Source organism: Apis mellifera, linkage group LG14 (assembly GCF_003254395.2).
Source record: "Apis mellifera strain DH4 linkage group LG14, Amel_HAv3.1, whole genome shotgun sequence".
Classification (NCBI taxonomy): domain Eukaryota; kingdom Metazoa; phylum Arthropoda; class Insecta; order Hymenoptera; family Apidae; genus Apis; species Apis mellifera.
In genome coordinates, this window is record NC_037651.1 from 2166482 (window position 1) to 2192853 (window position 26372).

At 32.2% G+C, this 26372-nt stretch overlaps 1 protein-coding gene and 1 long non-coding RNA gene across 8 annotated transcripts in view; one reads left to right on the forward strand and one right to left on the reverse strand.

Annotated features, from left to right (window-relative positions):
• LOC100577945 overlaps window positions 1-26372 on the forward strand; it is a 274124-nt gene that overhangs the window by 80662 nt on the left and 167090 nt on the right. The window lies entirely within an intron of this gene.
• On the reverse strand, window positions 567-3703 carry LOC100578307 (multiple inositol polyphosphate phosphatase 1). 2 transcript variants are annotated; one of them, XM_003249336.4, is made up of 9 exons: window positions 3154-3703; window positions 2689-2879; window positions 2471-2599; window positions 2187-2380; window positions 1957-2079; window positions 1712-1856; window positions 1425-1632; window positions 1054-1266; window positions 567-963 (listed from the first exon to the last, which is right to left on the reverse strand). In XM_003249336.4, the coding sequence occupies exons 2-9, from the start codon at window positions 2861-2863 to the stop codon at window positions 810-812; spliced, it is 1341 nt and encodes a 446-aa protein (XP_003249384.1). In that variant the 5' UTR covers window positions 2864-2879; window positions 3154-3703; the 3' UTR covers window positions 567-809. The 2 variants fall into 2 exon arrangements, with proteins under 2 accessions (XP_003249384.1, XP_016771651.1); XM_016916162.2 differs by lacking the exon at window positions 3154-3703 and having other exon boundaries at window positions 2689-3037.

Here is a 26372-nt window from a genome sequence, read left to right on the forward strand (position 1 = left end):
TTTTATCACAAAGTTACAAGAGTTCAAAGATCGACAATTTTTTTTGTTTTCCATTACAATTTAGTTGTTTCTTTTATTTCGTTGAGTATTGTATTTCCGAATTAATGATAATTTTGAAGAAATTCCATCCTGATCCGATTTTAATATTATATTTTTCGATTGGATTCGATTAAAATTCTAATTTCATTAAAATCGTTCAAATTATTCAATAGTTTCATCACTTACTTTAGACATCATTCATTGCAACATATATATACACATGTATCTATCTGCGACCAGCGTTAATTCAGATTGTTCGACATTGACGACAACAACAAGATTGTCAAGTTTTCGTCGCTTTCAACGCGTACAATCTACGTATATTTTACGCCATAGTAAAATCGTAGCAATAATTCATTTTTGGAAATTGGAAAGTCGATCGTTCAAATATATATTTATACATCATATATGTTCGAAAATTAAATAAGCGACAAGAATTAAATATACATATATACATATATACATACATACATACATATATATATACACATATATATATATATATATATAAATAAAATATATCGTTATATAAAATATTATACCGTTGATTCAAAAGTCGTTGAAAAGTGTAACAAAAATTGCAATGATTCTATGAAGTTAAAACGTGACAAAAGTTTGGAGAATGCGTTACAACGTATGACCCTGTCGTGTCATCATATCATATCTTCGTTGTCCAAATTTTACTGATTCCAAGCATATACGTTTCACGTGGCATCACGAATCTTTTGCATACAACGTTTTTTACTACTCGACAACAATTAAAGTAAAATTTAAGGTAAGTTACATAAATCTACATTACACTTGAGCGCGATGTTCCTCAATACTTTCTTGAAATAACCCCACTCGCATGTACCGTGAGGGCATCCTTTGTAATTAAGTGGTCTCTCGTTCGAGTACAATTTCACCTTGAAACCGTCGCTGCATCTGAAAGTACAATTATCGAGTGGAATGAGCGAGGATCAGATTCGAAAACACGAATTTTGATTAAAATTAAAATTATTTCGCAATTATTACTTGTAAAAGACGGCCGCCACGTTCCCGTTGTACGGTATCAGATAGCTCAGATCGTATTTCCTGTTTCTCAAATCGTGGAGGGTGAAATTAAGCGGCATAGGCGCGTCACCGTCCAGGTGGCCCAATAAGCTGTAGAAGAACATCAACGAGTGGAAATCGCCGAAGTAAAATATACCTTTCGGCTCTTCGTGCACGTTCCCCTTTTCCAAATTCCTGAAAAATCAATCAATCTTTCCAACCATTCAAATCAACGCTTTGGCTAAATTCAAAATTTTTCCCAAGTTGTCTTAGATGTAAAAAATGTTTAGAATTACAGAAAAAGAAATGGAAGTACAGACGATTTTAAAGGAACTTCCCTTACGTATACTTACGTAAAGTGAATGTACAAGTCCTTCAGAATTGGACACGCGGCTTGGGTGTGTTTTTGAAAGTATGGGGGTGAACGATACAGATATCGATCGATGTATATGGCGAAGAATTTCAGCTCTTCCTTCGTGAACATGGCACACCATGGAGACTTTACGTCCGGATACCAAGATGTCTCACGCATGCAAACGTAGTTCGCATCGAGGAGTTGGTCTGAGTTTGATTAAATTTATAAAGTTTATAAAGTTTGCAACAATATATAAATGTAATAAGAATTTTTATATATATATACCGAAAGCGTAAATGAAATGGGCAGGATCGCTCGACAAGTCGTATCGTTGACGAATCCCGTTGATCATTTTACGAAACTCATCGTTAAATATAAAGAGATCCCTCGTGTTGTAATAGTCGAAAAATTCCCTTTGGGTAAGATGGTACTGGAAATTGTACACTTACATATATATATACATACGGTGGATCGATACATTATTTCTCGAACTTACGATACGATAATGTAATTATATATCGAATAGAAACCTGCAATATTTTATCGTGAGACGTGTTCCGTATATCCACGTTGTCCAAGTTAATGTTGCCGAAAAGACCTTTGATCAAGGACCTCATGCTGGCTATCGATCGTTGAGCGTTCATTGCCCTGAACTGAAGCGTCAGAAATCGATGTGAATATTACGATTGTCAAATGTGGAAAAAATTTTGTGTTCTACGTTAATCACGTTTCTTTTTTTTTTTTTTTTTCAAGGATTTACATAGTATTGCTTCTTCAAGGTATTGACAGGGCGGCATTGGATCAGTTCCGGGAAATAGGTCTTCAATCGTTGGCCGAGCCTCATCATTCCCAATTCACCCTCCTTCGATAATATCCACACCTTCGTTTTATCGATGTATTCGTAATTATTCCAATGCTTGATCCTTTCGTAATCCTTTTGACACATTCGTCCCGCTGTTGACAAACGATTAACTCCAAAAGTCACGTCGTATAAATATTATATTAAATATATATTAATGTATATATATATATACACATTCGAACCTTTGCTATGCGCGAGGTCACGTTTAATAATTTCCATGTTATTATCATCTTTTAGCCTCATGCTCCAATATTTGGGCGGTGATATGCTTCCATGTTTCAACAGCATCCAAATCTGCAATGGCTCGCAGTCTGGAGAGAATGGAATAAAAAAAGAAAAAAAAAAAATGGAATAATAAGAGAACGATGAATCTATCCGAATAACAATTTTTGTTACCTACTTGGTATCATGGAATCGGTTATAGTGCCGCGAACATTCTTATATGCCGTTCTGATACCGAACAACAAGTAAGGATTTGGATCGTCAGCGTAGCAATATTCACCCACGATTAAATGACCTTCCAAGCACAGAATTGCGATTAATGTCGCGATTAATATGATTTTATCGCTCTGCATGTTTTCGAGATAATCCCTGGAAAAAACAAATTACTGGAAATAAATTATAAATTCGATTAATTCGAACGATATTAACGATATTCGTGGAAAGAGAAAGATGTATGTTTATTAAAATTCGATTATGGTTATTGAGATGAACAAAGAGTATGATGTAGAATTTAAAATAAGATTTAAAAGAAGAGTATATATATATATATATATATTTGTATATATGTACATATATATACATATAAATCGTATATATATGTGTGTGTGTGTATATATATATATGCATCTTCTGTGGTACGTACAATTTATCAACGATTGTCCGAGCACTGCTGTACACCTTCTGTGATTGAGCGATTCAACGCGTACGTTCCCTTCTTTTATAGGAACGAGTTTATTAGTAGCCTTACCTCTTATTGCTTTGCACGATTTATCGAATTATTTTGGAGCACGCGTTAAAATTGATAATTACGCGGAAGTGAGGAGAAAGGAGAAATAAGAATAATAATAAATTTAGGAATAATTTATAACATACTAAGAATGATTTTGTTGTATGTCTCAATTGCCACTGTTTAGAATACTTTGTTATATTTAGAACGTATCGTAAGTGGCCAAGATAAGCTGCACGTGACATGATACCTTTGTGTACAATCTCTAAAGCTGTAACAGTAAAAAATTCAATTAAAATGTCTGATTTCATTGCCTACAATAATGCGATGGAAAACAATACGATTAAAACGCCCAATAAAATTGTGAAAGAATGAATGATTGAGCGAATGAATTAATAGAAATCACAATTTTATGTCTGGGAATGAATGGTAATTAAAATATTTAATCATTTCTTTTTTTTTTCTTGTTTTTGCTTTATTAATAATAATTGTACAGAAATTTTAAGTTTTCTCTCTCTTTCTTTCTCTAGTTTTGGATTAACTCATATTTTATAATATCATCAAAGATATTCTTTTATTTCATTGATCGTTATCCACTGGATGACAAGTATTTTTAGAAAATAAAATCAATGCTCAAATTTTCAGTCAAGGATTTTTTTAACTTACCATCTTTTAAATACCAATTCTGCAAAATTTTAAATTGTCCACGTTTTATTCTTCTTCACCTAAATAAAAATATCGACGATGTATCAAAAGTTTATTAATTTATTAATTTTATCTCGTAAAAGAAATTTTTTAAATTGCATTTATTTATCTTCTTTATTTATTTACGACAAATTGAGAATATAAATTGTTTTATTTATAACTGATACACTTCTTGCAAAGTGAATTTGCAGTGAACAACGAATATAAATTGCTGGAAATTGTTTATCTTGAACAAATGAAAAATCTAGCAAAGCCAATTCCAACTTCCACCAAGTCCATCCACCAAAACGTTTAAATTCGATTTTCATTACTTTATATTTCACTCTCTGAACCACGTTTCAGATAGTAAAAAAAAAAGAAAAAAAGAAAAAAGGTTAACAGGATGTTTTGTTCGATCTCTAATCAAGAAAATTGAGAACTTTTCAAAGATTGGTCTAACACGTTGATCTAAAAAGAGGTTAAAAAAGTTTTAATAAGACTCTTTCTAAACGAATGGTATAGATTTTTTTTTTCAATGGTGCGGGAATCGAAGTAAATTTTATCGACGATGACTTTTTCTTCTTTCTTCGATTCCACCGCGGTCGTCGCGTTTGAAATATTTGACCTTCTTCGATTCGCGGGAAAATGAAATTTTGATTAAAGGTACTTTTTTTCTTTTTTTCATGAAATTCGACAGAATTTTTTACAAACACGTTGCAAAAAGTGTTACTTATACTATAGTGAACAGCGAGGAGAGACATTAAAAGATTTACGGTTACAAGAATTGTCGAAGAATCGATAGAAATCTTCGTAACATGGAACAGATAATTAACAGAGATATACGAGTGTTTTAATATGTTGTCCCTATTACACCTTTCAATTACTTTTACACTGATATTATACCTCGGTAATTATAGATGTTCATTTTTATTATCGGATCTTAACTTTCAATATCGCGTTTACGACGATGTCGTGAAACGTATATATGAAAAATTGATGCGTGAGATATCATTTCAAAGAATAGGGACTGTTTGTCTCCAATAAGTAATTGAAAATTGTCATGGAAGAAATTTAAAGATGCGATATATTAATAAAAATTGAGAAGAAGAGGAGAGAAGAATGAAGAATATTTTGAAAGAATGGAGAATATTTTGAAATGAGAAAATTAATGATAAGACTTACTGTGAGAATACAATAATTAACTCAACCTTTATTAATTATTGTATTTTTACAATATAAAGAGGTTGCAGGAAAATTTAGATACAATTTTTAAAGCTTTTAAAGCCTTTATAACATACTGTTTCGTTTTGTTTAAAAGTCAAACTGGATTTAATAATCGATCGTTCGTAAATGTGATAATCGAGGGAAAATTTTGTTGAAATGTAAAAAAATTTATTCGCAATGAAACGAAAATTAACGCGATTTCAAATTTTACACGCACCGTTTCCTGAATCGCTGATTCAGAAACGAATGCCGGAGAGATGTCTGTTTCGCGGCACGAGCGCAAATTCCAATTATGCGTGTATAACAAATCTCTGTTATTCTATCTGTATGATTAACTAAAATAATTCAGTTGAATTCCTCGTTGTTTCCTCGTGTAAACACAATTTTTCAAGCCTAGAAAGATATTCTCGGTTGTGGACAATATAATTTATTGTGTTAAATTTCCATAAATTGTAAATAATTACATTCTAAATATAGAATCAATTTTCATTTCCATAAAAAACGCGCCTTTTTTTTATATATAATACACGATATTACATTATTTTCTTAAATTGTTGGCGCAAAAAGTCGTCGCTGCAAATTTTGACAAAAATCTAATAAAGTAAACACGGTTTATATTTCCATAAAGGAACCATTCCAACGTATTTTCTCGAAATTAATTCCTCTTTCTTTCTTTCTTTTTTATTTTCAATTAAATAAACCGAAGATTTGCATTCAACTCGACGTGAAATATAAATAAAAATATAATAATAATCGGGACGCGAGTTTTATCGAATTTGACGAAAGGCATCAATTTAAATAATGTTTGACTCGTGAGCAATGGCCACGTACACGTTTCTACAATCAACCCGGCGCTTTTATTAAAGCACAAAGGGATTGTTATTTTATTCAAAATATCGAGCCCTTCGTTGGCCACCCGTTTTAATGCTGTGTAGCGACCGACTGGACATTGTTATACTATACCGTTATGAAACTGTAATTTCGAGACACTTGGCGAGGATGAAATTATATAAACTGGAAATGATTTGCATTTTGATCATTGAATAAATACGCGGAATCTGAATAATTCTTGTATACATATTTCAAAGAAAACTAAACGCGTTGTCAAATACCGCGTGAAACACTTCAGAGGAATTAAAAAAAACATCGAAATATAATATCTTTCTTCTTATCAATAATTACGGATAAACGGAGAAAGAGATTTGTATTGTCGCAATGAAAACTAAATTATTCTCTTCTTGCATTTGACCTTCAATGACCTTAATTAACCTTGAACCATAAATCATTAAAATGCTTCGATAAATGGTGATAAAATATATTCCATTTAAAAAAAAAAAAAAAAGAAACAAACTTGACCTTCGCGCGACCTTTATCAACAAATCATCATCAATTTTCTTAATAATACTATCAGCTGTAAGAAGAATCAATTCAATTCTAGTTCAATTTTCGCTCCAAACTTTTTTTCTCGAGAAATATCAAGAATATTCGTTTTCCAGCCGATCGAAAAAAATTGTTGCACACACACATACACACGCATGCACACACTTTTAATTTTCTACACGCGGCCCTGTTTAAAAAATCGTTGCCGCGTAAACGACATGGTTGTCGAATGGCTCGTTTATTTCCACGTTTGTAAATTCAATTTGGAGCACGGGCCACGCGGATTCTCTTCGCCCCTCTCCCCCCTCTGCGCCCTCGTAATATGCGCCCATTGTGCGGCTGCGATTCACGGGTAGAAAATTTAGGATCCGCTTCAAAATTTTTTTCCCTCCCAGGTATCGTTGTGCAAACGGCCGCCCGTTGTGTCGCCGCTGCGTGTAAACCGCCTCGACGCTAATTTAATTTAATTAAAAAAATCTCACCTCCCCCTCCCCCACGTAAGCAGGTAACGAAAAATCGCGCTTCAACGATCCAGAGTTTCGTCAAGAATTCGAAAAAAAAAAAAAGAAAAGGAGAAAGAAACGAATAATTTGTACGAACTGTGAATTATAATTTTGGAAAATTGGAAAATTGGTATGTTGTTCTTTTAATCTCGAACAACACATAATATGATTTTTGAGAATTTTGTTAAGCAATAGTTGAAAAGATCGTTGGAATTATAATTTTGGAAAATTGGAAAATTGGTATTATTGTTCTTTTAATCTCGAACCATACATAATATGATTTTTGAGAATTTTGTTAAGCAATAGTTGAAAAGATCGTTGGAATTATAATTTTGGAAAATTGGAAAATTGGTATTATTGTTCTTTTAATCTCGAACCATACATAATATGATTTTTGAGAATTTTGTTAAGCAATAGTTGAAAAGATCGTTGGAATTATAATTTTGGAAAATTGGAAAATTGGTATTATTGTTCTTTTAATTTCGAACCATACATAATATGATTTTTGAGAATTTTGTTAAGCAATAGTTGAAAAAATCGTTGGAATTATTATTATATTGAACTGTGAATTATAATTTTGGAAAATTGAAAAATTGATATTATTGGAATTATTATTATATTGAACTGTGAATTATAATTTTGGAAAATTGAAAAATTGATATATTGTCCTTTAATCTCGAACAACACATAATGCGATTTTAGAGAATTTTGTTAAGCAATAGTTGAAAAGATGTTGGAATTATTATTATATTGAACTGTGAATTATAATTTTGGAAAATTGGAAAATTGATATTATTGGAATTATTATTATATTGAACTGTAAATTATAATTTTGGAAAATTGGAAAATTAGTATATTGTTCTTTTAATCTCGAATCGTTGGAATTATTATTATATTGAACTGTGAATTATAATTTTGGAAAATTGGAAAATTGATATGTTGTTCTTTTAATCTCCACACATAATGAGATTTTTGAGAATTTTGTTAAGCAATAGTTGAAAAGATCGTTGGAATTATAATTTTGGAAAATTGGTATATTGTTCTTTTAATCTCGAACAACACATAATATGATTTTTGAGAATTTTGTTAAGCAATAGTTGAAAAGATCGTTGGAATTATTATTATATTGAATTTCTAAGGATAATAATTACGAATGTTTGACAATTCGAATTTTTGACGAATTGGAATTTAGTTTGAAAGATTCGATTGATTCGTTTCGCATGCATCTCGTTACGAACTGTAATTGGCAATTAAGAACGGTTAACAAATGTTTTACGGGTTTTCTCATTGTTGAAAATATAGTGTATGGTGTCGACCTCGTTTTTTTTAAAAAAAATACGATTCTTTATAGATTTAGTGAACGAGTTTCGACAAATGGGCGAAAATAATTTTTACGTAATCGAAATATATCGAAGAAAATAATATTTTGAGAAACTTGAATTTTTAATAATAATAATATTCGATAGATTTTTTTATCCGGAGAGAAAAGTCTGAACTCTGTGGAAATTAAATATCGCCAATTACTTGGAAACAGAGCTAATATAAAGTTAACGAATTTAAGCGTTTTACACTTTGGAAATTAGGTTCATCGCTTGAAAGCCCTGTGTCGGTTTATTGGTCACCAGTTTCGAAACTTTACGTATATGTTTTTCCAATACGACTGTTTCGTGAATTTACTTTCGCGCTGAAGCGAACTTGGGATCAATAAAATGCATTAGTTACTTATTTGCTCTTGGAAACTTTGTCCGTTTGTTTGCACTTGGAAATTGTGTATCGGTCATTTTGTCATAGGAAGCATATAGCCTTGAAATTTTTTCAATTCTTTTTTCCATTTCAGGAAAATTTCAATTAAATTATCCGTTCATTTTATTTCGCTCCTTTTTTTTTTTTTCGAATTTCGCGCGAGATTTCAATAAGAAGAGATTCTGAAAAAGAAATGTCTATTACTTAAAAGTGGATAACCTAGAATCTCACTCGAACTTTCGAAAAATTTTTAAAAAGGTTCTTTGAGATCCTTTCTTTTTTTCACGGTTAAGGGAATAATCTTTTATGATTTCGCTTGAAATTTAAATTGAAAAACTTTTGGAAGAAAAATGTTCGTTATTTAAAAAGATGATCGTCCACAATTTTCTCGATTTTCTCGAAAAAGAGGAGAAAGGAAATAAATGTATCTTGAGAATTCGTTTCATTTATACGCAATTTCCCTTGAAATTTTTATTCAAGGAATTTTGGAAAAATTTTAAATTGCAAAAAAAAAACAAGTATATACATATTTCTTTTATGATTATTTAAAAAATTCCTGAAAATTTTCCTTGGATTGAAACAAATTTTGAAAAAGAAGAATTATCGATTATTTAAAACTATTAAAATTTACTAAAATTCCACTTGAAATTTCAAAAGATATATGAATTTTTCTTTTTTTAAAAATTTTAATTAAAAATAGCTCACAGAAGAAACGTTCTTTGTTTAAAAAGATAATCTCTCAAAATTTTGCTTGAACACAATTTTGCCAGAATCCATTCAAAACAAAATCTTTTAATTCTGACGATCATTCGATTTCCGGATATCAGATTTGAGAAGAAACGAGCGAGCAAGAATTAGGTCCATGGAGTATGAGAGTTGATCAAACGCGATAACTTTCTGCCCACAATTTTCTGCTCGACTCTGCACAAAGTTAGACGTTCTGATATTTCTGGCCGACATATGCCAATTTTAAACGCGTGTCACATGTAACCAGTAACTGTATCGTTTCAAATAATATTCATAAAATTTAGAGGAAAGCACAGAAAATAATGCAATGAATTTTCCTTATCAGAATATAATTCCTAATTTTATTATTTACTTCATATAAATACAACTATTTATTTCTTTGCGAAATAGAACTAGAGAAACAATTCAATATAATTTGAATCTCCTCTTAAATTCCACACCAGACTTTTCCACACCTATTATTATATTCTCAAACGATCCTTTGTGTATCAATCTCGTGGAAAAAAATTGAACAGATTTCATCCTGAATAATTCCTTCATAATAATACAAACATAATAATAATTCTAACTCAACAATTTTCAATAAAACACCATTCCAAATTCATCCATTTCGTCTTCAACACTTTAAAAGAAGAAGAAAAAGAAGAAGAAGAAGAAAAAGAATGTAAATTACGCAACAGAAAGATGAAAATCTTCATCGAATCGTCCCTTCTTCCTATCAGATACGTGCTCGCGTAACATCGCATTCAACGATATCCGATCAAGAAGGGATGATCCGATTCTTTCCTCGATCAAGATTCTCGTAGAAGGAAATGGTCATCGCACAGGAGAATACCATAAGCATATGCGCGAATGTTTAAAGCCTTGGAAACTGGGTCGCGTCTCGTTCACTGTTCTTCCCGCATTCGCGACCACGTTTCCTAGATTCTTTTTCCCTCCACCTCTCTCTCTCCACCCGCCATCGCGATGACCTCGTTGCGCGCGGACTTTCGATAATTAAATGTTTAAATTGAAATCGCGGAAACGATTTCACGCCGATCGAAAATCCTACGATTATTTTCCATCACATCTCTCTCTCTCTGTCGTTTCTAGTAAAACGTATTTTTCCCTTTTTCAATACTTTACGATTATTAAAAACAAATACAAGTTCTTTTTCCTTCCATTTCTTTCATCCTTAAGTAGAATTAATTCTTGTACACTGGATTCTGGATTCTATATTCTAGTTAAGCTCTTATTAGAAGATCTCCTCTCAATATTCGTCCATTCTCTCAGTAGAGATAGAATTTAATCCTTCGAAGAAACGAGCAGATCTTGCCATTAGAGACGACGGTAAGGGTACGTGGGAAGGGGTGTAAAAGTGGTAGTCGAGGAAGAAACGCGTGGCCTCGATGGATACACTGGCTGTGTACGGAAATAACGTGGTTGGCTGGCACACAGTATCGAGAGCTCGTATCATTTATTTATTTATCGGCTCTCATCGTTGTTGCAAACGACCACTCGGGATGCAGTGGGGCGCGCATCTAGGGCGGTCGCATCTAGGACGTTTCCTTTGTAAATTAATGGGGGGAGGAAGGATAGTTTTAGCGGTCTATAGATCTAAGCGGAATGGTGAAAAATTATGTCGAGAGGTAAGCATTTTGTACGCGACCTCTGGTGGCTGATGCTTTCATTAGAGCCACTATTGCTTGGCCTGTCGCATAATTAATTGAAGTAGGTTGCTACTTTTTCACGAGGGAACTTCTTTTTTTTTTCTTTCTTCTTTTTCTTACCTGTGACGATTTATTCTTCTATCGTTTCTTTTTTTCTCTCTCTCTCTCTTTTTTGTTCATACGTTCACTATATGGATAGGATGGAGTCATCGTTCTTGGCTACGTTTTGAGTCGCTTTTGTCCCACGGTTTATCGGGTTTTCTTGTTTGTTCTCTTCTCCCGATGTCGATCGACCTTTCATGGCGGATTTAATATAGGTAGGTTACGTTCGATGTGAATCAAAGGCTGATGAGTAAGACGTCGCGTATCTTTAATGGAAAATTAAACTGGCGTGCGAGGAAAATGTAAAGATCTCTTCTAGAAGAATTGTGTTAAGCCAATTTATGACCTCTCCTCCTCTTTTTTTTTTTTTATTCCCCTTGTATCGTCGTTTATCCACAATTCGACCTTCGCGTAATTCTATCCGCATAAATTAGTTAATTCACTTTATTATGGATAGAATTACTTTTATAATAATTAAATTAATTTTATCGTTTTTTATGCTTCGACACGTGTATATTGTATTTTGTTACATTATCTAAATTGAATGATATATATATATATAAAACGAATTTACGAATAATATTGTAAACGTGTACGTATATCATATGTGGCGTATTTCCGTGACAGGATACGAACAATTAAATGTTGTTTTTTTTTTTAATGAAACAATTGTTTTCAGTGCCATGCTCACTTCACATGAATATCATTTTATTTAATGCGTCGCAAAAAAGATGTACAAATAGACAGTTTAACCTTGGTAAATGGAAAGAGAAGTTGCAGAGTTGCGAAATGTAAATTTATTTTATTCCATAAATATTATTTTTATAGATACGGCAAAATTTGTTGATATATTTCATGGGATACTTTTATATCTGTATAAAAATTGGAATCGAGCTTGTTTGTTAAATTACAAATAATTTAAAATCCAGATAAAAACTGGAGGCAGAGATATCATCGTGATAGAGACAAAGTGATCTCTTTTAAAACAAAATCACGTTTCAGAATTAAATAAACCTCAATTTTTTTGTATACCAACTCTACGAATTATATTCGCATGCAAAAGGATCAAAAGTTGTTAAGAATGTATATTTTTAAAGAATTAAAAAAATTAACATTTGCAAGTAAAATAAATTGGAAATACACACAAAAATAATTGAACATCGAAGGAGAATTCAAACCTCAAAATTCGTGAGAAGATTAAATTAGATTTGAAATAAATATTATTTAAATAACAATAACACTCAAGAAATTAACATTAAGAACAGGATAATTCATTTTATTAATTCATTTACAAGAATCAGATTTTTCAGATTTACTTTCTTAATACCACCTAAGATATCCAAGCATAAAAACTATATCCTGCTGGAAGAGATATTCCAACGTTTCAAAAGTATTGAAGCTTACCTTCGTCAAGGTATTATGTCTGGCGTTGGTATTAGTGCGTCATTAAGCCACTGATGGCGGGAATGTTCCTGTCAGAATGTTCCTTCTCTCTCGAGAAAAAAGAAAGAGCTCAAGACATTTGTAAGACATTGGAATATCGAGCATTCTGGAGAAACGTTACTATAATCTTGATTGCGTAGAAGAAATGGAATAGAAAATAAGTGAAAAGTGTTGTACAAATTGGAATCGAGTGTTGGAATGAAATATTATTTATCGAAATTAATATTTAAACGAATTACATGATATTAGAAAATTGAAAGTTTGGACAGATGTTGAAAAATGATGAATTAAACTCACTGAAATTAAACAATAATATAATAAAATATGGAATTGATGAAGCAAATTTTTTATTCACTTTATCATCATGTATCACACCTTTCTAATTTATTCTTATCTTATCTCTCTGATACAAAATTACAAAAGATTCATCAAATTTTCGTCTGTTCCAGGTAAGAGGTTATCTAGAAAATTTCTCTCTCGATTTCTTCGTCCAAGAGTATACAATACCAGCCATTTTCCTTGGTCGAACTCGTTCCTTCTTACGGTAAGTCGATCGTATTCGTATTAATGGGAAAAGTTTAAGCCGTTCTCGGTGCAACGTAATACCGTATAATGGTTATATTAGAGAATTGCGACCAACTGTCCCGTCAAGGCAAACGCCATTACCCTGTTGACCTTAATATCCTGCTTATGATAGCGGTTTATGCAGGGACAACGTGTATCACGATACACGCGATTGATTTATTATATTTTCGCGATGATTTGTTTCTGACAGCGGTATATTTCCTTTCCAGCAATTTTTTTTCTTTTTTAAGATCGAACATCGAGATTGCGCGTACACTTGTTCTCGAAAATGGCACAATGGGATCGAGTTGTTGTAGATAAAGCTACGAAATTAATATTTGATGATTATCTTATTAAATATTTCATTGTGTCAAGTTTTATTTCGAAGTTTATATTATAATTTTTCTATTTCGTTCGTATTAATATTAATTTATATGTTCTTACTGTATCTTGTAATATTGCAGTAAATTTTGTGCGTGGCAGAGCGGAAAAATATTTCTCGAAAACAAACGAAATAAACTGATTCCCTCTTGTTGCACATATATTATTATTTTTTTTAAATTTTATCAAGCGTGAAATATCACGTACGCGATTGAATGTCTATTTTTTTTGTACTAAAAGGAAAAGGAAGTTATCATTCATGGGCCGTTTTTCAAGCGCCATATTCAAAATTTTATCGACAATGAAATTTACAATTTTATTACTTTATCTTTTTTTTCGTTACAGAAATTATATTTTGGTGTTCATTTTTCTTTTTCTTCTTTTTTTACCCATAAACTCGGGCATGAATCTATGTGTCCATAAATCTAGCACCGGTTTTAAATATTGATTTTTCAAACGTAATTTAATAAAATAAAATTGGAAAACAATACTTTCGATACTTTTCACAAATTATTATTATGAAAATTAATAAAAAATAATGAGTCTCTCAAGATTTTAAACAGAGAATTGAAAAATTATTAGTGATAAAATTAGTGACTGCTCAGTTGTTCACAGAGTTGCTTTTTCCATTTATATTTCCATTTATAGTTTTACACTTTTTAGTCTACTGAAAATGAATCAATCGAAATCGCAACCAATGAATCATTGAGTTTCTCGTTGAAATTTGACTTCCTTGAATTCTATATTCCTATCTCGTTTATCTTGCAATTATTTTATTTAATGCAACGCAGAAATATTATTCTCTGGGAAGACGTTTGCAATACTTGCATTATTAATTAGATGGAATACAGATGTGCACGTGCTTTTATGATATATATTTTTTTTTCCTTTTTTAATCATTCATCCACAAATCACTTTTTCCTACTATTATATTCGTGAAATTTACAGTAGTTACAATCCATTGTAGGGAAAATTAGGTCGAAACTCATTGGATAATTTTCTTTTTTCGAGCGATTCATGATTCTTTTCATTTTTTTTTTTTTTCATCAAGTTAGAAATTTCATTTTCAGTTGCATCTGATTACGTTCTCTCGTATTTCCCTTTTCGACGGTACACCTAATTACGAATATTGCACATTTTTCTCTCGAACGAAACAGATAGATATCAAAGCTTTAATTAAGCCGGGTATAATGAATAATTTTATTACCACAATAAAAAAATTCAGTATTTCAGGGATAATGGGATAAAAATAAATTTGATAACACAAGAAGAAAAAGAAAGAAAAGAAAAGAGAAGAGAAGAATCAGGAAATGGATCGATAAGATCGATTTTTCATTTTTATCATTTTGAAAAAGGACGAAAATGTGTTGTGAAAATAAAGCAATGTTGAAATCTCTTCCATAATTTTACCATTTATCGAAACATTAACGTTAAAATATGTATTTTCGTGTAACGGTTATTCGTAGCAACAAAACGTTTACAATCGTGGAAACGATTTCTCTCGCATTTTTCCCATGTTTATCATCGAAATGATCATTCCATCGGATGAACCATTTTTTTCCTTTTTTTTTCTTTTTTTTTTTTTCAAACTCACGCGAAACACGAATCGAGGTCACAACACACACACAGATCGCGATCCAGATCGATCCCGACAGTTAATGCACGCGCGATCTTTGCATCTTGCTCAATGCAAGTTAAATTACTGTGCATGATAAACACTGGATTCAACCGTGTTATCATTTCTCCGCTCCAATTTTTTTTTTTCTGAAACAATATTTTACATAACAACAAAACGGTGTACAAATTGAACGCAATCTTTTTTTTTTTTTAATCGAGACAGAAACTATTTTGATATTTTAATTTACTTTATGAGATTAATTAATTTATGGGATATAACGCCACTTTGGAGAAAGTTTTTGCCGATATTTCTCTTGTTTTTTTAATTTAAAAAAGAAAAAAACTAATTTTTCTGGATGCGAAATATTTTTTAAAAACTTTTACTTGCAATTTGTTTTAGAAATACAGATATTTGTATGAGATAATTTAATGATTGATAATTTAATAAATGTAATACAAAATCAAAAAAGAGAAAAATTGGGAAAATTTATGGATTTCAAATTTTGAGAGCTGCATCGTGTAATTTCTTCTCAATTCTGTGTTATTACATTGCCTTGGATTTGGAATTTAAGTTTCCTTTTTAAATATGAAGTGAGTCTTCCTTTTTGTTGTCATTTAAATTCTATAAATTTCACTCTGCAAAAGGAAATAAACGTAAGTTTATATATTAGACTCGATGAATTTTCAATGTCAATTTATTCGAAAGCGAAACATTTTTGACTTATTTTACATAAATCCACCTTTCTCTAAATAATATTCTATATTTACATAAGTGTTATTAATTGCACTTAATTAATGATATTATTTTTCAACTTGTCTTCCAATTATCCAAGAGAAGGCACCAAAAGTAAAATTTAATAAAATTAATCATCCAAAAAACGTTACATTACAACCAAGCCAATTAAATTAATGAAGCAGAATTCGAAAAACGTAATGGAAAATTAATCGAAACTTAAGGGAAGCTCGTGAAGAAAAAGAAGAGAATTTTTCGTCAGAACAATCTCAAATAGTTGTTTCGTTTCGAATTTAACAATGAGAAATTAATGAAAAGATCGATAAAAAAAACAAAAAGATTAAAATCCTTATGAAATTCCGCCGATAATTTCATTCACCCTTCCATTTCGAAAGGAACGAGTCTCGATGTTACCAATTATAATGGAACGTAAATCAAACATTTCGTTCTGCTTCCCGTGTTTTTCCATCGTCGTCCCACGAAAATTGCAAAGCTCGCGATTTTTATCTCAATTTTCGATTCAAATACAGCCTGATAACCGTGTAAATTAATAAAATTCTCACACACATATATATATACATTTCTTCTTGGACGCACATTTTTGAAACACAACGTTTTAATTGAAACGTCCGATGGACGGATCCATTGCGGCCATTGTAGCGATCAATTGGCGCGTAATTCGAAATCGAGCTCGACGAGGATGAAAACGGTTATCGGGAGAGCGCGTTTGATCGTCGATCCATCCCGAGGAAATTATATTTATCCGATTATTTGGGGGCTGATCCCGAAACAATGAAACGTGGCGGTAACACGCGTGGAGTTTTGCGAAGTAGAGACGTTTGATAAACAGGGGGAGGAGGGAGGAAACGAGTTTGTTCATTGGGACACGTTGCGTGCGAGTGACGTGAAATGACGGAGAATCGAATCGACGAAATGAATACGCGAATATAAATAAAGTTCGTCGCTATCTGCTAGGAAATCATCGATGAGATGTAAAAAATGTAAATCGATGGAAAGTCTGTGCGGATATTGGACGTTTATACTTGAAATTGTAAAACGAATGGAAAGAAAAGTCGACTATAGATGACTTGTTTGTTCACAAGCTTGGGAAATTTTATTTTTGGATTTAATTTTTCCATTTCCTTTGAGCAATTCTTTATTATTATTTATCGAGCAACGAATAAAATAAAGATATCTTTTTTTTATTTTTTCGTTAGCTTCTGTGATTGAAAAAAAAATAAAATAATTTCTGAAACGTTGCAAAAATGATTTGTAAAGGGAACACGAAAGTTTACACGATCTGAAAATTTCATCAGAATCAGAATGTTTGAAATTGAATTGTCTTCCACGTTGAATGTTATTTTATTTAAAATAAAATAAAATATAATGGTATTTCAAATAGAATAATTTTTATTTAAATATTATAAAATCAATTCATTATTCGATAACAAAAGTTATTTCTGTTATTTCTTTTTTAAATTTATATTATAATTATTCTTTCCATTGTGCATTATTCCAATAAAAAAAAAAGCATCGTTCAATCTATACCTCGAAACGAAATATTCCAATGCAAACAATATCAGGAACGAAATATTGAAATCGAATGGAAGAGAGTAAAACCGCAGAGATCCTCCCCCCAAAAAAAACCAAACAATTCCAAACAAACACTTTATAATTATCGACACGCTTTTTCCATTTACAGAGCACGGTAGTTAGTATTCAAATTTCCCGCCAAAAACTATGCAGAAACTATCAGAATTATCCTCTACGTAATTCTATCTTTCGTTCCTTTCCTATTATTCCATTTCCAATTTTTTTATCTTTAAATCGCACTATCCAATCAACAATCTTCTTTTATAGATAAGAAGAATTTGAAAAAGTAGTTCTAGATACAGTAAATTCGTTCGATAATAAAACTCGATAACCAATTATTAATATTATTATCAATATTATCCTTAAACTACTTCAAATTTCGTTAAACTAAAAAAAAAAAATCCTTAACGAAAAGAAGAGTTCCACACGATTCCTCCAAATTGCTAATCACCGTTTCCATTCGAAAAACACGGTGTTTCGAATCTCTGCCTCAGCTTCGTTTCCATCGGTGCAGAGGAGAGGCCGACTTGATTAGAAAACCCTTTTCTGAAAGAGGGTGCGCAATGACACACTGAAATGAAAATGTGGCACACGGTTGAAAAGAGAGAAAAAAAAAGAAGAAGAAGAAGGAGAGAGAAAAGAAAGATACCGGGAGAGCGGCAAAGTGACCAACGTCGGATAAAATGGAGGAAATAAGAGGAATGGGCTTTTTCGATCGCGAACATTGTGGCAATGGGCGGGTTACGACACCTGCGATTCGTGGTGGTTGTGAACCGGGTTAAAGCTGATCCGATTTAGATCACCGTGATTCGCCGGTGGTCGAAGCTAACCCCTCTCCTTTCTCCCCTCCCCCCCCGTCCTCCTGCGAATTTTCGACACCGTTGATCGATTCGGCGGGGATTTATCGGCCCTTGTTTTACATCAATCTCAGGGGACGGTCTCTCGAGGTGCGAACCGCCGATTAGATTTCGCTGCTGGTGACCATAAAGGGTGGAAGGGTGAAAGGAGGAAGCTTAGCTTAGGGATGAGGTGGCTCGATGAGGTGGAAAGGTGCGAAGAGTGAATGGTGAAGGAGGAGGCTTGATGATGATGGGGTAGCGATGGGATCGAGTTTACTTTGTGAATTGAGAATTTGAACCAGGTTTTGAACCTGTGAAATTTATTATATATTAAATAAAGATCGCGGTGAAAGGAGGGATAGAAGAGGGAAAGCTTGATAATGATGATGATGATAATGATGGAATGGTAGTGATGGGATCGAGTTTGACATATGTTTATGAATTTGTTCATTTTGTGAATATATATTAATACATATTTGGTAAAAATTAATTATACTTTCGAGGGATTTGATCTTTGTAGATTTGATCTTGAAACGTTTAAATTATTCTTGTTCTTAAATACTCGTCAATGTTCGAATCTACTTGATCCTATCGCTACTTGGATAGAAGAAGATCGAAGGTTGACGATGAGTGTTTTTAATCAATATTTCGATTCTTTTATTCTAGTGTTCCGATTTTTTAATCATTCGAGTCTTTAGACTGTTATATAGATTTCAATATTTATTAATAATTATCTTTATTAATAAATATTTTACCATTAGTTAATTAAGATATAGAATTCCTCTTCGAATTGTCATTAAAATATTCAATTATTAAAACAAACTTTTTGAACTTGATTAAAATTTGTTAAAATCCATTGCTCAAAGATATTCATATACACTGTGTGATTAATAACATTTTTAACATAATAAAAATTGTTTTATAAACATATATGAGCCATGAAAGACAAATACCTGTATCATCAAAGGATTAAAAAAAATATTCGATTTTCACGAGATGGATCGATTGGAAGAAAATTCATGTTTCCAATCCAAAACTTTCCCTTCCACGCATTTGACATTTCTGCCGGCATCCTTCTTTCAATTTCAAACTTTCACGACCCCCGTCCAGGGAAAACTCGTTGATGGGAAATCAAGACGTAACGTTTCGGAACTTGATTTAATCAGTTCGTCGCAGGATGAAACGTTAAACGTTCATTTTCCAGATGAAACAGCGAATGTTTTAAATATTCGCTTGGGATTTTATCACTCCCCATAGTTTTTAACAAACTATTCCAAAAATATATGCCATGCGACTTCGTATATCGATTTAAACGGTTCGCTCTCCATTTTCTTTTCTTCTCTTTTTTTTTATGCTCCAACTTTCTTCCTTCCAGTCCATTTTTCATAAATCCAGATTTACGATCTCTCAACTTTCTCTCTCTCTTTCTCTCTCTCGTTGCATATGATTGTTTTACGATGGAATAAGTGAAACGTGACCAACACGTTTCACATTCGAATTCGAGATTACAATCGTATCAAATTGTTCCTTCATTGCTCCCCTCCCCTTTTTCGTCGATGCTTCCGCTCTAAACGTGTTGGAAAGTCGAAGAGATCGGGGCAATATTTACAGAGTTTGTTGATGTTTGATCTGGTTATTATGGATCGAACGAAACGTAGATCGCATTGTTTCCTTTTTTCTTCGCTTTCTTTCAGCTCCGCAGTTTGAATTTTTAGGGAGAACAATAAAATGACGGTGGAACATAGCTTTTGAAGTCTCTACCGATTTGACTATGAATATTAAGAGACGTAAGAGTTAATTTTAATAAACGGTGAATTAAAGTTTTAATGATATTTTATTTCTGTTTTTCAACTTATAGGATCTCAGAATAAGTAATAATGCAAAAAGAAAAAAATTATAATTCTCTCCTGTTCAATTTTATCGCTGTTGCGATTCTAACAAGCAAATTTTAATATACTTCATCGTATTAATATTTTCAGGTAAATATAAAATCAATTGCACGTTGAAGATTTTTATTTTCCAAATAATCACAAGCTTGAAAATTTCATGCAGAATTCTGCACACCTGTAAACAAATATTTTGGCCAGGTATCGATCGGATAATATACGCGTGTTTAATCAGTGTGTTTAATATGAAAATATTTTTCAAATTAACGCGGTAAAGTAGAAGCGTAGAGTCAATGGGAAAGGAGGGGAATTAATATCATCGATGTATAAACTTGGGATTAACGCGACGAAAATATTCACAGTGTGAACGAAATCTAATAATTTGGTCGAATAATTTTCGTGATTAAACAGGTGTTCTCTCCTAGATTATGAATTAATTATCTCAGAAAAGAGAGAAACATCTTCCTTACAATTCATTTTTAAACAAAGACCAAAGCAAATTAAAGCAAAAGAAATTTGATCTATATTTTTACATCTTATCATAAACTCAAAATAATATAACCTTCTTCAACATAATATTGAAAATCGATCAATCGATTTTTCCTTCTCTTTCTCGCAAATATAAACAAAACTCGTTCAACATTTATCACGAAACAACAAACAATAGATAGATTCTTTGTTACATAATAGCCCATCTCATCCTAAAATTCCATTAAGATTTACCTACATTCGTCTCCCTCTTCTAAGTGAAATTCAATTTTCCCAATTCCCCGAGATAACATCGAGACATGCCGCGTTCCCAAAGTCCATTTAAGTCCTTCGCCCGATATATTAAATACCGGTGGGCGAAGTAGTATCGCGTCAGTAATTTCGTAAAACAATCCTCTTAGCAAACCGAGAGAGACGAGTGGAATCGAAAAAGCTGAATCGTGTTTCGTATAAATCGATCACGAAGGGTCTTTTAACCGCGTTCGATGTAAGTGTTGGTCTTTCGGCGCCCGTTCGCGGGGATTTCAGGGCTAATTAACCGAAATCATTATCCGATCGGACTATTCTCAAACATTGGTGATTATCCATTCGTTTAATCGGCTTCCAACTACGCGCATCGAGCGAACGGATTTTCTTCTTTGTTTACACTCTGGTTTCTCGGATTTCTCGACCTTGCGAATTCTCTCTGTTATTCGAGGCTTGCAAAAGATTGGTGAAAATTATGTTCAAATTTTTCTTTTCGATTATCGATAATATTACAATATTTTTTTTTCCTATTTTTATCTTCGATATAATAATATTGATGATATTTCGTTGAATTTTCGATGTGTTGGAAATATTGTTAAATATCAGTGTCTATGTATTGAAAAGATATCGATAATTTATTCGATAATAACACATTATTTGATCAAGTTTATATATATAAAGAGAAAAAAGGAATAAATATTATTCATCTGCTTTGTTTTCGATTTTAAATTAAACGTAGAGATTCGTTGGGAGGAAAAATATATATATATATTTTTAATAAATATCATTCGTGTAAAAATAAACAAGAATATTTTCAAAATTCGTTAATTAAAATGATTAGCCGCACGAAACTTGGATGTAAAAACAAATATAAAGTATTTTCGAATCGAATAATGGAACTTTTTATTTATTATTATTCATGGATATTTATTTAATTATAATAAAAAAAACGTTTCAAGAAAATCTTTTAATCTTTCTCCTGCAATAATCCTTACAGCCCTTATTCTTTATTTAAAATAATATATTGAGATTTGCACGCGCTCACAGCAAAAAGCAATTTGCTTGAAATGCATCCGCCCGATACAGGCCGGGATTATGGCCTCCCCACAGAATTATGTATCACTTTTTGCTTTTCGTGTGCAACGCTAAATCTCTGGCCAATATTAAATCGGCAAACAGAGAAGATACGTTGATACATCATCCCGGCTAATTAACATAGGTCATTAATTTTAGCTCAGTAGTAAATTGTTTAAACAAGGTTGTTTAATCACATTATAATGAACCAACAATCCTAATGAATTATCGATCTCTGCTCGAAACTGTAAATTTGTTACAATTTTTTTTCACAATTCATTTTCTTCTTTAGTCTCTTTTAATCGATTTCACATGAAATTTCAAAAAAGGGAAAGTTTATGGATATTATTTAATTTTTATTTTATATATTATTTTATTTAATTCTGTTAAATTTATAAAATATCGCGAGAGATATTTAGAGCTTATCCCTAATTTCCTGCTAAAATTTCAATATAAGAGGATGCAATTTCCTTTACCTCGTATATACATACATAGTTCCCATCGTTTCTCATAAATTACAGACGATTAATACCGCGAAAATTTCGTTAAGCAAACTATTCCATATATCACGCGCCGTGATTACTTTCAATCCATCATAAAATTTTCAACCAACGTTTATCGGATTATTGGATCATCTAAAATTCATAGAAATTCGAAATTTCATCAAAAATCCGCCCCCCAACTTCCCACTGGAAATCTCTTTTTACACCTTTGTCGAATAGAAGAGAGGATAATATTATGGTCTACTTCTGCTTATGATAAGAAACACGTCTATTTGATTTAATTTCATACTTTCTCGTTTACTTAATAGAAGAATATGTTTGAAATAATACAAAATAGTTGCTCAAAAAAGTCTATATTTTCGCAAAAATATTTTGTTTGACTTTTAAAAATTTTTAAAGATTCCCCAAACTTGTTTCCAACGAATTTTCCACTCCTTCTTTTCTATTACTTTACTTTCTACATCTCGAAAATTATTAGATTACAAGATTTTAGATTTTAAAAAAAATATTAAATTTGATTTCAAAGAAGAAAAATTTCTTCTTCCAAACGTGTTGAATTCTCTCTCGTATCATTTTTACTTTGAACAAAATTGAGAATTATTTTGAGAAGAAACCGCGAGATTAATTGCCAAAAAACTGGATTAACGCGGACATTAATCTCGCGGGGGAGGAGCGGAATCACGGCACAGAGGCGATAAGTTGCCGGATTAAAGTACCTACCTCGGGCAAACTGGCGGAAATCTATTTACCAGCCACGCGTCGAATCTGTGAGATAGGATTTCAGAAGAGAGGGAGGGAGTGGTTATACGTATTTATTTGCCTCGTAACCGGCTGGATTTCAACCCCCTAATTACCGCGGCGTGTCGATGTCGCTGATGAATCGCGTGCGGAAACGTCGCTGATTTTCATTTCAGATAAATTCCTCCCCGTAGAAACGCACCATTTCTAACCGATATGCGGATCTCTGCGGTTTGTGTTATTCGCGGATAATTCGTTTGATTTCGATCCACATTTGTAGAAGAAGATTGTCAACTTTCTCTCAATTCTGGAAAAATGAACGGTTTCAAAGAATGAAAGATCGCAAATAAGATAATTTTCTTAAATATATTTCGATCGTTGTAGATTGGAAGAATTATAAATAATAAATATATTGTATGAAATTTTAATAAAATGTATTATTTGTGATGGTTCAATTTAGGGATGGATCTTGGAGAAATTTTGATAAATTCGATCGGAAAGAGAGGTTAGGTTGTAATTAAAGCCGGGAGAAAAAAGAATTTACAAGGAGCAACTTGGGGTAAATTCGATAAGAAGAAACGTGAAGATTAATTCTCTTTTATGTGGAAAGATAATCGTGCAACTTTCTTAGCGAGACCGAGAACTTTGTAAATTAAAGCAATCCAAGATAGCTCAAGCTGATCACGATTAGAGTTCACGCACGTGGCAAATTAACTTGAAAGCTAATTTAAGGAGCACCGCAGCTACGAGAAAAATATCACGTTACCTAAATTCCACATTTTATCTCCTGGGAAGAGAATTCGTATACGATTATTTTCCACTTTAATTTTTCTAAACATATTTGAAACAAATTGGAAATGAAAAGAATTCGAAAGATCTTTCAACAATTTTAAATACGTGATATTTTTGTGCAATGACGAGTATATGTATAAATATTATAAAATAGATTGGAATGTAAAATTCAATTTATATCTACGAAAGAAGAAACGATATAATTGTTCACACGAAAAAAATTTTTTAATCCTGTTTTATTGCATGGATAAATTAATAATACTAAAAATAATACTAGTAAAAGTTAATTTCATCCCCTCGAAGTGATATTCCATTAACGAAAAAAAAAAAAAAAAAAATTGCTCCGTAATAAAATAGAATTAATCATTGGAATTTTAATAACAATTTATTAATCGAACTCACGTAAGATAAATATTCATCCATCGGTATTGGTTTTACAAATCGAATTTGTGATATCGATCGAAACGAATCGAATCAACGCTCAACATTTTCGATTTAATTCCAAACGTATTATTATTATTATTATTAATTTTTCTCTTCTACCCTCTCCCCCGTTCCCTTTCCCTTTTATTGAATAAATAACTTAATTCCGCCGCGGCGTGGAGCTAATTAAAGCCAGGCGAGAAAACGAGTCTGCTTTTCTAAAAAAAAAAAAAAAAACACGGGAAAACACCACGCGTTTAATGCGACGCTTCCGTTTTACGGCACCGTTTTATGAATTTCATGGATGCCCGTGCACGTTCAAGAGTTTAAGAGACGGCTTAATTTCGCATAGAAAAATTACGCCCCCGCCAACAATCCCTTTCGCGAATTCTAATTGCCAATTGGACTCTGTCGATCCCTCCCCCCCTCGTTTAAAATTCATTTCGATTAAACGCTCCACGCGTGCTCTTCTTTCTATCCATTTTGATCGAAGATGATTCACTTTGGTCTTCTTGCTTGAGGAATTTAGGAAGAGTTTTTTCTTTCTCGAACGATTTAAATTGATAATAAATTTTATACGAGTTAATTTATGTGATATAGTTGAATGATATATTAAGAAGGATGCAACGATCGCTTTTTAACGAGAGAAAAAAAGTAATTCGCCTTTGAAAGGGTAGTTTTTATAAAATTATCAAGAGTTTCATATCATGCCTTTATTTTTATCACCACAGTGAAAAAAAAAATCTTTCGTTGATATTTCATCGAAAGAAGAAAAAGAAAAAGCTGTTCAAACACTTTCCATTTAACGAGATATGATTTGTCGAAGCGAAGGGAAGAAGTCGAACGATAAATAATAAAATCAAACAAATCGATCACCATGAACGATCAACGGGATCCACCCGTTCTGTGTATCGATATCGATCGATGGCTTAAAGTTTATCCACTTGAAACAACGGGTCAAACAAAAGGGGGGAAAGATTGAACGCGTTCGAACGGCTCTGAATCGGTTGTTAATCGCCCCGTTAAACAAATAACCGATTCGAATAACGATCGATCTTCCAATTGAAAATCGAATCGTCGGGTCGACGAAATTATGCTCGATCGTCTAGATTTAAATCGTGTTCAATTTGTCTTTCGCGAATTCCTTTTAAACCCGTTCGTTGGCAAAATCGATTTAACGATTATCTCGATCATGGTTTACGAACACAGTTTCTCTCTCTCTCTCTCCCAAGAGACCCTTCTCGGTTTCTAGCGAGGATAAATAGTGAAACAGTAATTGGATGCAGATAAGATAAGACAATTTCGCTTGTGGCGATTCGTAGATGCTTTCTTCGAGGTCGAAAATTATTGAATTACTTTTGTTTAATTTCATTATCGTGTATTATGAATATCGATAAAGAAATGCGTAAAACAACTTATTATATTAATTAATTAATTTGTTATTACAGGAAAGAGTATTGGCTTTATTTCTTTTATATGTGAATTTCAAATATCTTTCTTTCGTATTATTAGATTTTTAAACAAATTTTGAAACTTTTATCAATATCTTTTCGACATCGTAAAATATCCTAGTTTATAGACGTTCAAAAAAATTTTTTTATAAATTTTAATATGACAATACGGTCTGAATGAACTGCATCCGGGTTGGAAAAGGATGTTGAAACATTTACATTGCGCCAGGTAATAAGAGAGCAGCGAGAGAGTAAAAGTGAGAGGTTGAGCGATGGTACTCGAGGGTTTATCGATTCTTTGGAATTCCTTCGTGCCTTCGATATTGGAATT